This window comes from Perognathus longimembris, chromosome 19 (genome assembly GCF_023159225.1).
Source record: "Perognathus longimembris pacificus isolate PPM17 chromosome 19, ASM2315922v1, whole genome shotgun sequence".
Classification (NCBI taxonomy): domain Eukaryota; kingdom Metazoa; phylum Chordata; class Mammalia; order Rodentia; family Heteromyidae; genus Perognathus; species Perognathus longimembris.
In genome coordinates this window covers 32,964,028-32,978,588 of record NC_063179.1, presented here as the reverse complement: position 1 = coordinate 32,978,588, position 14,561 = coordinate 32,964,028, and the positions used below count along the sequence as shown (strand labels likewise).

Here is a 14,561-nt window from a genome sequence, read left to right as displayed (position 1 = left end):
CACGGTAGCACAGAAAAAAAGAAAAAGAATAGAAGCCAGGATCCTAATTTTCCCTGAGAACTCCTGATCCTCCTGCCTCTACACTCCAATAGCTATGTTTACCGATATGCACAACCATACCAAACTGTATCAAACATTTTCTATATTCTTCTATGATATTTTTCCCTTAGCCCATTGGTGACTTGAAATTTTATCATTTAATAATTTTCATGTATTTGCAACTTAATTGAATTGTAATTTTAGTTTCATCCTAAATGATGCACTCAGAAGATACTCTATACCATTTCAATCTTTTAAAACTTGCTTTTGATTAAATATGTGGTCTATTTTGGTGAATGCTCCATATACATTTTAGGAGAATATGTATTCTGCCTTTAGATAGAGTGTTCCATAAGTGTATGTTATCTAGTTTTATTGTACGAGCCTTCTGTTTCCTGGTGTTCTATTATTGGCTTCTACCTAGTAATTGAGTGAATGTTTAGAAATGCATTCTAAACTAGGTGTATGGAACTGTCCTTAGGGTTTTATGTATTGTATACCCTCTAAGGTCGATACAAGGTCTTGAATTTTTGCTTGGGCTGGCCTAGGCCACAATTCTCCTATTTATACTTCCCACACAGCTGGAATCACAAGGGCGACAATTAACTATGCATGAGGCAATCCTTCAATGCTTTATGCCCAGGCAGCTCACTGCTGCCTGGTAAAGTGAAGGTGTGGACCTTCACTTTACACTTGCAGAGAGCCTGGAAGTGAGCCACAGGTGAGAACTTAAGATATTCTGAGACCTTTTCTGAGCATGCACAAGGCATGCACATCATTTTCTAGATAGCCCCCTCCCCCTCCAAAATCCTTAATTTTCCCAAATAACTCCTTCCTCAGCCTTTCCTTTTTCAAAATGTTTTGGTTTATGTATTGCCTGCTTGAACCTGGCCTCTGTGGCCCAAGATGTTTTACACAAAAACTGCCCTGAGGAGTGCTGAGGCAGGCAAAAGTACTGCAAGTCCTTAAGTTGAATGTTCAGATAACCACTAGACAGGCCAAATTTTACAACTTGCAATTCCTTGAGAACAGGTCTATATTGTGTTCTTTGGTGCTTGTGACATGCATTATGCATGTGGTTTGATCTTCCAAGCTGAGAAGTGGAAAATCCCCGAAGAGCTTACTTACCAAAGTTCAGCAGGTATTTTGCCCTCATCTCTGTAGTTATTGTAAGTTTTTTCATTGTTAGTTCAGAGTTTTCTGAAAAATTATTCTTTTTTAAGGGGATGGGGGAGTTGAACTCAGGGCCTAGCACTATCCCTTAGCTTTTTGCTAAGGCAAGTGTACTACCACTTGAGCCACAGCTCTACTTCTGGTTTTTGGTGGTTAGCTGGAAATAAGAGTCTCATGGACTTTCTTGCCTGGGCTGGCTTTGAATTGTGATCCTCAGTTCTGTCTCCTGATAGTTCTGCTAGTTACTCATTGATTTAGAGGAGGGACAAATATTTCACCTTCCCTACTCTATCATTTTTGTTGATACCACTTTGTTTACTTTTGTGCTTTCCAGCTTTGCTCAACATTGTTTTCCCTTCCTGGAATGCTGAGAAAAAAAGAAAAGTTTGCTATCACTGACACTATCAAAAGAACATACTGCTGATTTGGAAGAAAGGCCAAAGAGCAGTTGTAAATGTTTTTTGAACAAGAACATCATCAGCAAAAATGATTTTTATCTCCCTTAAATACTACATTCACTAAATCACCTGCTTGTATTTGCCAAACTTTAATGATAAATATGGTGCATGGTGAGTTTAAGAGCACAGACTTTGGGATAATACCTTGGTCCATGTTCCAAATATTCTGCCACTTAAAAGTTGCTTGGTGGTAGCAAATTATTTAAAAGTCCTTTAAAATGTTTTTTACTGTAAAATATGAACAAAATGCACTTACAGAATTATACTAAATTAAAAAGGAATATTATAAGTAAATAATTAAGTTTAACTTTTTATCATATTACAGTGCAGTGTGGGTTCGCTGTATTTTGGTTTTGCAGGTTTCTTTAAAGGGTCCCTGGTTTACTGTGTAGACAGGGCTTATGGCTTGCTATTTGGTTTGCAGAGATTTATCTTGAGCAAGTCTGCCCTAATGAACACATTTATTTTACTTTGTTAGGTTGTGTATTGTGTTGACTTTGGGAAACATTGCTTGGAAGAGGAGCAATTAATATTCTCCAAAAGCCCCGCTTCAAGTTTAGACACTAATTTACTATTTAAAACGTCCAGGCGAAAGAGGAAGCATGCCAACTTTTGCCTCTCAAGCCTGCTTCTCTGGATGTCCATAGGGTCCAGGCGCGTGACCACAATACATACACCACCAGCCACCAAAGCCGGACAGGAGAGAGATACAAAAGGTCGGCCTTAGATGAAGAGACGCCCCGTCAGCATTTCTCAACGTCTGAGTCTGTAAAAGCCGCAAGAGATTGCTCCGGTGGCTATAACCAAACCAGCCCCAGCTCCCATTGAACTCCACCACCAACCAGCGCTGGGACCCGCCCTTCATGGGGCTGAAGGAGGAGCACACACAGCTACCGCACAGCCCTCTGGGAGTCGTAGTCAGAGCGGCGGGGATTGAACTGAGGCGGCGGGCTGGGCGCAGCCAAGGACTACATCCCCCGCCGGCCCCTGCGGGCTAGGCCATTGCTTCTTCCTGTTTGGGGGACGAGCAGCCGGTGGGCCGCGAATTCCAAGGTCTGGAAAGAGGTCTTCGCCTCCTCCCCGGGCTTTCTGAGGTGGAGGGCTTGGCCTGCTCGTGCGGAGCACCTTCTCTCGCGGGCAAACTGATTCCGGTGAGGGCGGGGAGAGGGGCCGACGGGAAGGGACCGGTGGAACTGAGATTTCCGCCACACCGGCTTTCACCGGGGTAGACCTGTCCCTTCGGGGGAGATGCGGGGGTCCGAGCTGGATGGCCGGGACGGCTCGAGGTGGCGGCGCGCGCTGCTCTCAGCCGGGAGTAGGCTGGAGCCTTCGGAAAAGACAGGGTTACAGCAAGTAAACACACGGAACCTGGGGTGAGAGAGAGGAAAGTCGAGGGAGTTGCGATGGGAGCGCCCTTTTATCTCGAGTGGGAAAGTTTAGAGGACTGAGGTGGGAGGAAGCCCCTTGGCTCTTGGGCTAGGACTAGAGATGCGGGAAGGCCAGGACTAGATAGCCCGCGCACGGCCGCTTTCCGGGTTGCTCACCTGTTAACAGCGGGTGGCTTGGTGTGTTAGCTGTCGGGAATACTGGAGACTCGGACAGCGCGTGTGTTCCTCACTTTACACCTCAGGGAACCGAGTCGGAGAAACCCCTTTCATCACCAATCTTTTCATAACCAACTTGGTTAAAACCTAATTCTCTTGACTTCTTGGCAGTCCCTTGTTCAGTGCGATTAGTAGATGTGCAAACTAATGTGTACTTTTTAAAGATATTCATATGACTAATATCGGACATATGCAAAATAATAAAATGCTGAAGTTTTTTTGTCTTAATTTTTCAATAGGTGAGACTGAAAACTAACTTGAATTAAAATCCTCCTTGCATTATAAACAAACTCTCATACTAAGATAAAAAGTTGATATAAAAGATATCATAACTATTGTTTTTTATGCCTCAAAAAATATTTACCTTCCCATTCCCAGTTTATAGAGTTCTGAGGTCATGTAGCAATAGAATTCTTCTTACAGTCTCAATATTCTTACAGTATATCTTTTATACCCACAAAGGCTATTAATTTTGATTTTATGATATCCTAAGTATATACAGCAAAGGGTAAACTCAGCATAGGAAAATGGGAATACCAAGTTGAATTACAAGTTGAAATAAAACAGTATCTTCTAAAGGATATTTTGCTATATAATTTTTATCCTGTATTTTATCCAGGCCTGTATTTTGTAATACACATGAATGTCCGCCATTTGCACCTAAATGCAGAGCATTTCCTTTTTCTGATGTAGAAGGACAGGTAGTATGGTAACATTACTTTGGTAATGTTTTGCAGACTGGGACTTGAACTCTGGGCCTGGTTGCTGTTCCCTTTTTTTCAATCAAGGCTGGCAATCTACCACTTTATAGCCACAGGCTTGGGCTCTCCCTTAGCTTTTTCAATCAAAGTTGTTGCTTGGCCACTTGAACCACAGTGTCACTTCCGGTTTTTCGGTGGTTAATTGGAGAGCAGATCCTCACAGACTTCTCTGCCTGGGCTGACTTCAGACCTCAATCCTCAGATTTCAGCCTCCTGAGTAGCTAGTATTAGAGACCCCCCCTCTAGAATTTAACACCCGTTGAAACATTAATTGAACAGATTAGAAGCATGTTCCAACTCATATCAGATTGGAGTATTTTAGCTCCTACCTGCTGACCAGTAAATTGTAAGGAAGAAATTTAGCTAAGTTTATTTGTTTATTTTATGGAAGTTACAGGATTTTATAGAAGAGAATAAATATGTATACCATAAATACTTCCACTAGTCTGAATTTTTATGGTGCTTATTAGCTTTTATATTGGTATATGATAGAAGTGAGTAAAATTACCATATTTTATCTGTTGATGGATGTATTTCCTTTTCATGAAGTTTTTTGGACCACAACCATATATACTTCTTTATATACTGCCTTTCATACTGAAGCATAGTTGAGTAACTGCAGAGACCATATAACTGGATAAACCTGAAGTATTAACTAATTTTACAGAAAAGATTTAGCAAATCTCTGGTTAGTAAACCAAACACAAAATATCTTTTTTTTTTTAATGCTGGGTATCATGGCTCATGCCTGTAATCTCTTTTTTGTAGTTTTTTAAAATTTAATTTTATTGTCAAGGTGATGTACAGAGGGGTTACATTTACATATATAAGGTAGTGAGTACATTTCTTGTTAAACTTCAAACACAAAATATCTGAAATTAGTACTAATTTTCATCCTCTGAGAAAGAACAAATATTTTTGCATTAGATCCACAGTCACATTTGTTTGGGAACAAACTACTGTATTATATTGCCAAACAAAGCTAGCATCTTCACTTAGGTTCTACAGGTTTACTTTTGCAAAGAATTGTGAAAGGGAGTTTCTGAGTCTAGTATGAAAATAACTTGGGGCTGGGGATATGGCCTAGTGGCAAGAGAGCTTGCCTCCCATACATGAAGCCCTGGGTTCGATTCCCCAGCACCACATATACAGAAAATGGCCAGAAGTGGCGCTGTGGCTCAAGTGGCAGAGTGCTAGCCTTGAGCAAAGAGAAGCCAGGGACAGTGCTCAGGCCCTGAGTCCAAGGCCCAGGACTGGCCAAAAAAAAAAGAAAAGAAAATAACTTGACAGGCTTTGAGATACACTGATAATTATAGTCAAACCTATAAAAAATAATGTTATACAGGCTTTCTTGCTCTCATGTCCTTTGTAGGGATATAACTGCTTCTCAAGGTACCACTGTTTTAAATAAAACTGGAAAGTATCATACAAATGATAAGCTACCAGTGTTCTTTGGAACTGTCTCAGTCTGTTCATGCTACTCTTACAAAATACCTAAGGCTGGGTAATGTATTAAGATGAAATTTATATCAGCCATTTCTTGAATCTAGAATTCCAAGATCAAGGTACAGTCAAGTTTGGTGTTTGATAACGGTCTGGTCTCTACTTCCAAGATTGCACATTTTTTATTTTTTTCCTATTTTTAAATTTTTGCCAGTCCTGGGCCTTGGACTCAGGGCCTGAGCACTGTCCCTGGCTTCTTTTTGCTCAAGTACTCTGCCACTTGAGCCACAGTGTCACGTCTGGCCGTTTTCTTTATATGTGGTGCTGGGGAATCGAACCCAGGGCTTCATATATATGAGGCAAGCACTCTTGCCACTAGGCCATATTCCCAGCCCAAGATTGCACATTCTTGCTGTTCTTTCCCATGGTAGAAAGGACAGAAAAGCAAAGGGAGCCTGGCTAGTTTCCTTCAGTCTGTCTATAAGATACTAATCCCATTGATAGTTTAGTCATCTCCGGAAGGTCTTACTTTTTAATGTTAATGTTGGCAATTATGTTTCACCCCAATTGAATGTAGGTGACAGAAAGATTCAAGCATAGCAGGACCCTTTACTAAACAAAGTCTTAAACAGTTAGGGACTCATTATTAAGCGACTTAACTTTGACTTAATAGTTTTGTTTCTGGTACTTCATCTTAGAGCTCAAAGATTGATACTCAAAGTGAATCTGTTTATGTCATAATTATATCTGTTATGCTTATTGCAAATTAATGTCAGAAGTATTTAGCATTTCAATCATTGATATACCATTTAGCATTTTGTCTATATAATATTCACTGTACAACTCTAATTTCCCCCTCTACTTAATTTCTTTTTTTTGTTGTTGGTTGTAGGGCTGAACTCAGGACCTGGGTGCTGTCCCTGAGCCTCTTTGTGCTCAAGGCTAGTGCTCTACCACTTGAGCCACAGCACCACTTCGGGTTTTTGAGTGATTAATTGGAGAAAGGAGTCTCTTAGGGACTATTCTTCCTGGGCTGGCTTTGAATGGTGATTGTCAGATCTCAGCCTCCTGAGCAGCTAGGATTGCAGGCCACCAGCACCCTGTCTACTTAATTTCTTAAAGTGTCATAAGGCTGACTAAAATCTAAAGATCTTTTAAAGTTTTTTTTTCTTTTTATCTGTTCTCTAGCATTTAATCTCGTTTCACTTATCACAAGAGTATTAAAGTGGTTTTGCAACAATGTACTGGGGAGGGGGGTTGAAATTCAGGCTAATTAATTGAGACTACTCAAAATTACCAAGTTCCTGACTTCCTGAAAAAAAAAATTAATAGAAGAGACACCAAGAACTTTGAATCCTTCATTTATGATTTGCTGTTTTCAATGACAGCTATGATCCATTTTATGACTCTTTGTAATAAACAGCTAATTTTATTATGCCACAGAATTTTAAATTTTCTCAAAACAAATATTCATTGAAATTTCATAATATCCTCACATTTCCCCCAGTCTTGATTACTTTCTTTTTGCTCTGTCAGTCAGTGGGCTTGAACTCAGGACCTGGGGGCTGTCCCTTTTGCAATCAAGGCTACTGCTCTACCACTTTGAGCCCCAGCATCACTTCCAGTAGATAAGAGTCACATGGACTTTCCTGCCAGGGCTGGCTTGAACTGGGATCCTCAGATTTCAGCCTCCTGGCTAGGATTACAGGTATGAGCCACCAGCACCCAGCAATGATTACTTTTTCATAAGGCTGACTAAAATCTAAAGATCTTTTAAAGTTTTTTTTCTTTTTATCTGTTCTCTAGTATTTAATCTCGTTTTTTAAAAAAAATCTCCTAGAGTTAAACTCTGCCACATTCTCACTCTATTATCTTGTAAACCATAAGCCCTAGGAAAATTAAATATGTTTCCCAGAGTCACACAGTTGGCAATTGGTAGAGCTAAGATTTAAATGCAGGCAGGCTTACATGTAAGCTGCCAACCAACATACTTGACTTAATAGAACCAGAATAGATCATAGCCCAAATTTACCATTGTGTGTAATTCAAACAAAGCTATGCCCTGGTAATTCTTTCTTTCCTTTTCTTTTTTGGTACTGGGGATCGAACCCAGGATGTTGCACTTGTTAGGCAAGCACTTTGCCACTGAGCTACATCCCAGCCCTGGTAATTCTCTTTGAAGGTATTTTAATCAATAGTTGGAGATTTAAGAGCAAGAAGATTATGCCAGTTTCTCAGTTCCACATTTTTTCTCTAGGATTTCTTAACAACTCTGTACATGATTGTTTTTGTCCCCAAAATATAAAAGTTCAAATAAGTTTAGTTTCATTAAGTTCAAAACAACAAAAGCAAACTCATAATATTATTGCTTGGTTTAATTGCTTGGATTAGTATTGCTTGGCATGGTTCTAAATGTTTGTAATATGAATTTATATATTTAAAAGTATTTTTATGTGTCTTTAGATCTCCAGAATGAGTTTTTCCCAATTTCTTTATGTTATTCCTTTTGTTTTTATTTCCTCTTCTTAGGGATTAAATCCATGGCCATACATTGCTACACGCATCCACTACCAGTGATGTTTAACCCAGCCTATGTTATTCTTTTTGGTGAAAGGATACAGGTTTCTTTATAATCCTCTTTTCAATTTTTAAGGATTTTGTTTTGTTGGTACTGGACTTTGAAGTCAGGGCCTTGCCCTTACTGAGCAAATGCTCTACTACTAAACCACTCTACCAGCCCTTCTTTTTAAAATGTTTATTTTCTACATTGAGTCTTTATGGTCAGGCTTGCCTGGACTGTGATACGTTACTGCTTTCCTTTGTCACTGGGATCGCAGTAGTATACCACTTTGCCCAACTGTTGGTTAAATGGATTCTCAAGAGCTTTTTTGTCCCAGTCTGGTCTCAAACTGATTTCTTAGTCTCTAAAGTAGCTAGAATTACAGCTACAGGTTTGAGCCACTGCCCCCAGCCAATTTCTGAAGTAATTATTTTCAATCTAGAGAATGTTTAGTTGGAGGTACGGGTCATTCCATCCTATAATCCTAACTATTTATGAAGCTAAGACCTGAGGATTGAAGTTGGGAGCCAGCCAACACCAAAAAGACAGAAATGGAGCTTAAGAGATAGACCTCTAATGTGAAAAAACTAAGGGACAGTGCCCAGGCCCTGAGCTCAAGCCCCAGTACTAGCGCGCGCGCGCGTGTGCGCGCGCGCGCGCGCACACACACACACACACACACTGTTGCTTTACATTTTCTGAAGCTATGGCAAAAATACCTAAAATAAGTTTTATATCTTTCCTTAAGTTTTTAACTCCTTTGCTATGCCCAGATTAACATGTGTCTTATTGGAATGTGTAAGATGTTTTTATTTTAATTAGTTGATTTTAATTACTTTGAATTTATTTCAATTTAATTAAGTCATCACATAGCCTTTTTAAATGAAAGTTATTTAATAGAACTGCCAGTTCTTATTTTATAAGTTAGTATGTTAATTTCTTTTTGTTTTGAAATTAAAGGCAAAACAAGCCAACTACATTTTTTCATGTAAAGAGAGGAACTGAAAGATTAAACTTCTATTTCCCACTTCTCTCTTTCAGTAACACTAATTAACCTTATCTCATTTTTTCCATATCAGTGAATTTCAATAATAATTACCATTGACTCGTATATACCTTATATTGAAGAATATTTCTTATCCTACACATTTGGATAAGTACAGTAGGTATCTGAACCTTTGCTTCAAAAGGCCAACTTAAAAAAAAATTGTGTGTGCAAGTACTAGAGCTTGAACTCGGGGTTTTGTGTTCTTGCTTAGCTTTTATGCTCAAGAATGTCACATTACCACTTGAACCATACCTCTTTTTCTTCTTTTTGCCGGTTAGAGATAACTGTGCTTGGTCTGGCTTCAAACTGGGACCCTGAGATCTCAGCCTCCTGGGTAGCTAGGATTACAGATGTGAGCCACCAAAGCCTGCTTGGTCTGGCTTCAAACAGGGACCCTGAGATCTCAGCCTCCTGGGTAGCTAGGATTACAGATGTGAGCCACCAAAGCCTAGCCCAACTTTAAATTTGAAATAGATCTTGCACTGATTTGCTTATAAAAGTTAGAGCCAGGGGCTGGGAATGTGGCTTTGTGGTAAAGTGCTTGTCTAGCATGCATGAAGCCTTGGGTTCGATTCCTCACCACCACAAAAACAGAAAAAGCTGGAAGTTGTGTTGTGGCTCAAGAGGTAGAGTGCTAGCCTGGAACAAAAAGAAGCCAGGGACAGTGCTCAGGCCCTGAGTCCAAGGCCCAGGACTGACAAAAAAAAGAAAAAGCTAGAGCCAGTCATCTGGCTATGAAGGATTCCTGTGGACTTCCTCCTGCCCCTAAGGTCTAGGCAGGTGCTCTATCATTTAAACCAGCTCCTCCACTGATAGTAACTACACTATTATTCTTACTTTATATGAGCTCTTAAGTTTTGTCTCCTATTCTGTATTACTTCTCTTTAAGCTTTGAAAACATCAGCTCCGATTCTCCAGGTACAAAAAAATCCTTTCAAAGAAGCAGCAGTTTCCTTTAGCTATTTCGAGCGAGGCCAGCACTTTACCACTAGGCCATATTCCCAGCCCCTCCTTTAGCTATTTCTAGGTTCATTAACTTTGGCCAAGAATGGTCTAATTTTCTTCACTACTTTTAATGTCCTTCAAAAGATATTTAAAATTTTTTCCAGTACTGAGTCCAAATAAAACTAATATTCTTTATTCTTGGAAATGGATTGTCCCATTTCTCATTAAGCTAAAAAAATAAAGGACGAGTTCATATTAACAAGTTTCTAATAAATATTTCAGCCATCTCTTTTAGTTAAGATAACTTTATTAAGCCCCACATGATGGCTGCACACCTGTAGTCCCAGCTACCTAGAAGCTACAGCAGGAGGATCACTTCAGTCCAGGACTTTGAGGCCAACCTGGGCAATATAGTGAGACCTTGTCTCAAAAAAAACCCAGAGACAAGATATCTTTGGCAAATTCCTATATGTTTCTTCTACATATAATATTTTAAAAATTCTTTATCTTCTCTGATTTATATAGGACTCCCTCAGTGCTTAGAATCTGAGAAAAATGGCAAATATGGATAGTGATTCTAGACATCTCATCTCAGAGGAAGATCATGAAATAAATCCTGGTCCTATGAATGTCCAGTTTGATTCATCAGATCTAAGATCCAAAAGGTAAGAGTTAAAAACACTACCTGATTAGAAAACATTAATTTCTTATAGGCTATATTTGAATGTGCGAGTAGGAGGGTATGAATATTATTATTTTTGGCTAAGTATATCTCTTTTGCCAATCTTGGGGCTTGAACTCAGGGCCTGAGCACTGTCCCTGGCTTCTTTTTGCTCAAGGCTAGCACTCTACAACTTGAGCCACAATGCCACTTCTGACTTTTTCTATATATGTGGTGCTGAGGAATTGAACCCATGGCTTCACATATACGAGGCAAGCACTGTACTACTAGGCCATATTCCCAGTCCCTGGCTAAATATTTCTATTGGGAAAGGAGTTGAGGTAAGTTTTGCTAAGTAAGATGAATTCATTTAATTCACTTTAATATGTTCAGTACATGCATGTTACTATGCCAGGAGCTCTAAACAGAACAGTAAAAGGAACAGACATAACCTCTGCCTTTATTGTACTTAAATGCCAGCAGTTTAAAATAATTTGAGATTAAATTTCATTTGTTTGTATCTAGAAAACTCAAAGGAATTCACTGAAAAAAAAGATAAATAGTAAAAGAATTCAATAAGGTGGTTTCTTACGAAAGTAGTTAAACATAAGGCATATTCTACTTCCAATGAATAAACTCTATGTAGAGATGTTTAAATTTTTTTTTTTTTGCCAGTCCTGGGACTTGAACTCAGGGCCTGGACACTGTCTCTGAGAGTTTCTTTTTGCTCAAGGCTAGTGCTCTACTTACTACCTGAGCCATAGCATCACTTCCAGCTTTTTCTTTTTCTTTTTTTTTTTCTTTTTGGCCAGTCCTGGGCCTTGAATTCAGGGCCTGAGCACTGTCCCTGGCTTCTTTTTGCTCAAGGCTAGCACTCTGCCACTTGAGCCACAGCACCACTTCTGGCCGTTTTCTATATATGTGGTTCTGAGGAATCGAACCCAGGGCTTCATGTACACAAGGCGAGCACTCTTGCCACTAGGCCATATTCCCAGCCCAAGATGTTTAAATTTAATCCATACATTCAATGAGAATTCCCCCTGTAATGTGAGCATCCAGTTTCAAAGATGATATGGATCATACTTTGATTACTAACCACTAACACACAGTCAAATGCTTAGTGTCATAATTTTTGATGACAAAGATTGAAAGCAAACAAAATAGCATATTCATACAATGCAGTGTTTTTCATCTATTAAAAAGGAAGCGGTAGCCTTATTACATAGCAGAATGGAATGTCTTCAAATTATTTTAAGTGAAAAAAGTGTAGACCAGTATATAGAGTATGCTACCATTTTATTAAAAATGTCAGTATATATGATTCAATATGTGTAAGTGTACATATTGCCCACTTAGAAACTGTTCTTGAAGTGACACATTATGGCAGATACTATTAGGTAGACACTCAACAGCTAGTCAGTCCTCCATCATAATTCCTGTGAAGAGAATACTAATTTTTGGTTAAGAGTTATACTGATTCCCAGTCTAGGAGATAAAAAGATTGGTATAAACTCTTCTGGATAGTAGTCTTGTTTCCATTTTCCAGATACCTGATTTCTTAGTCTTTCTTGCAGACAGAGGTAGCAAACTGAAATTTATCACAAAGAATCTTGTCATTGTCATTTATAGAGGCCCCTGAAAAGGAAGTATGAAATTAATCTTGTGATTCAGTCAGTGAATGTAAGTGTGAAGGCTGACTGAATGCTCAGGGTTTTCTTGTAACCTCTAAATTCTATGATCAACAGTTGACCACTATGACAATATGACATAGGTCATTCAAGTACATTCCATTACAATGAGTGGGCAGGAGTTCAGATAGTTCTTGGAAAACAGGGTAGATGAAATGTAAATGTATTTTCTATAACCTTTGAAAATCAAAGGGCATCAACTATTTACAATCATGGCATACCTACCTGGGTAAGCATGGTTTAAGGAAGGCAAATACATACAGGAACTTAGTTCTGAATGCTAATTATATTGTAAAATAATTTCTTTGTAAGAAAAATAGTTTCTTTGTGAGAAAAAAAAAACTGTGAGTATCTTAATCCATTGTCTCTGTTCAAGTATGGATTTCTTTTTTTTTTTTTTTTTTTGGCCAGTCCTGGGCCTTGGACTCAGGGCCTGAGCACTGTCCCTGGCGTCTTCCCGCTCAAGGCTAGCACTCTGCCACTTGAGCCACAGCGCCGCTTCTGGCCGTTTTCTGTATATGTGGTGCTGGGGAATCGAACCTAGGGCCTCGTGTATCCGAGGCAGGCACTCTTGCCACTAGGCTATATCCCCAGCCCTCTAAGTTGGTTTTTAATGGAAGACATTTTTTGCCTCTATGTGTCTTTATATATATCAAGAAATCCATACTTGAGGGCTGGGGATATAGAATTTTTAAAATATTTTTTTATTATGAAACTGAATTACAGAGGTTACAGTTTCATACATTAGGCATTGGATACATTTTTTGTACTGTTTGTTACCTCCTTCCTCATTCCCCCCTCTCTCCTCCCTCTTTCCCTCTCCCCTCACAAGTTGTTCAGTTGGTTTACACCACATGGTTTTTCAAGTATTGCTTTTGGAGTTCATTTCACTTAGCATCATCTTATAAGGGCATAGCTATTGGGCTCTTGTGATCCTCTGCTGTGACTAGCCTAAACCTGTGCTAATTATTCCCTATGAGGGAAACCATACAGTACATGTTTTTTTGGGTCTGACTCACTTCACTGAGTATAATTTTTTTCCAAGTCCTTCCATTTCCTTACAAATGGGGCAGTGTCATTCTTTCTGATAGAGGCATAAAATTCCATTGTGTATATGTGCCACATTTTCCTGATCCATTCATCTACTGAGGGGCATCTAGGTTGGTTCCACATTTTAGCTATGACAAATTGTGCTGCGATGAACATTGTTGTGCTGGTGGCTTTAGTGTGTTCTTGTTTGTGGTCTTTTGGGTAGATGCCCAAAAGTGGAGTTGCTGGATCATAGGGGAGCTCTATGTTTAGCCTTCTGAGGAATCTCCATACTGCTTTCCAGAGTGGCTGAACCAGTTTACATTCCCACCAACAATGAAGTAGGGTTCCCTTTTGGCCACATCCCCTCCAACATTTGTTATTATTAGTTTTCTTGATATAGGACATTCTTACTGGGGTGAGGTAGAATCTCAATGTTGTTTTGATTTGCGTTTCTTTTATGGCCAGTGATGTAGAGCACTTTTTCATATGTCTCTTGGCCATTCTCATTTCCTCATCAGAGAAGTCTTTAGCCCACTTGTGGAGGGGGCTGTTGGTTCTTTGAGGTTTTGTTTTGGAGGAATGTAATTTTTTTAGTTCTGCATATATTTTAGATATGAGGCCTTTGTCCGTTGTATGGACGGTAAAGATCTTTTCCCAATCTGTGGGCTTTCTGTTTATCTTGGGAGCTATGTCCTTTGCCGTGCAGAAGCTCTGCAGTTTGATGCAGTCCCATTTGTCCATCCTTTCTTTGATTTGTAGCATTTCTGGGCCTTTAGTAAGGAAGTTTCATCCTGTGCCAAGGAGCCCAAGTGTTTCTCTTACTCCTTCTTGTAGTGTTTTCAGGGTATCTGTTTTTATTTCCAGGTCTTTGATCCATTTTGAATTGATTTTGGTGCAGGATGATATATAAGGATCTAGTTTTAGTTTGTTGCAGGTGTTGAAATTTTGGTGTTTCTTAAAAATGTATTTTTAAGGTCAATTTAGCCTTATGCATTTGTAAAATGATGGATTTGAAGAGTTTTTTAATATACGTTGCAACCAATACTATTGCTAAGTAGTAGTTAAATAATAAATAGTTATTGCTAAATGCTCTGTTAATAGCATTCATGCTTATGCTACCTAAAATCCTTTGCAATCTTATTTCAGTAT

General features: G+C 39.2%; 2 protein-coding genes across 5 annotated transcripts in view; one reads left to right on the top strand and one right to left on the bottom strand.

The window, feature by feature from the left end:
- Ddx4 (DEAD-box helicase 4) overlaps positions 1-4,082 on the bottom strand; it is a 66,118-nt gene extending 62,036 nt beyond the window's left edge. Inside the window, exon 1 of the mRNA XM_048368087.1 lies at positions 3,215-4,082. The gene's annotated coding sequence lies outside the window, so the exon portion shown is untranslated. The remainder of the gene's footprint in view (positions 1-3,214) is intronic.
- The window catches only part of Slc38a9 (solute carrier family 38 member 9), a 59,264-nt gene continuing 47,359 nt past the window's right edge, over positions 2,657-14,561 (top strand). The window contains exons 1-2 of one of the 4 annotated variants that reach the window (XM_048368088.1): positions 2,657-2,821; positions 10,557-10,696. In XM_048368088.1, coding sequence (XP_048224045.1) covers positions 10,587-10,696 — 110 coding nt within the window. In that variant the 5' untranslated portion in view covers positions 2,657-2,821; positions 10,557-10,586. Of the gene's footprint in view, positions 2,822-10,556; positions 10,697-14,561 lie in introns of those variants that run through there. The other 3 variants (XM_048368089.1, XM_048368091.1, XM_048368090.1) reach the window with 3 other exon arrangements.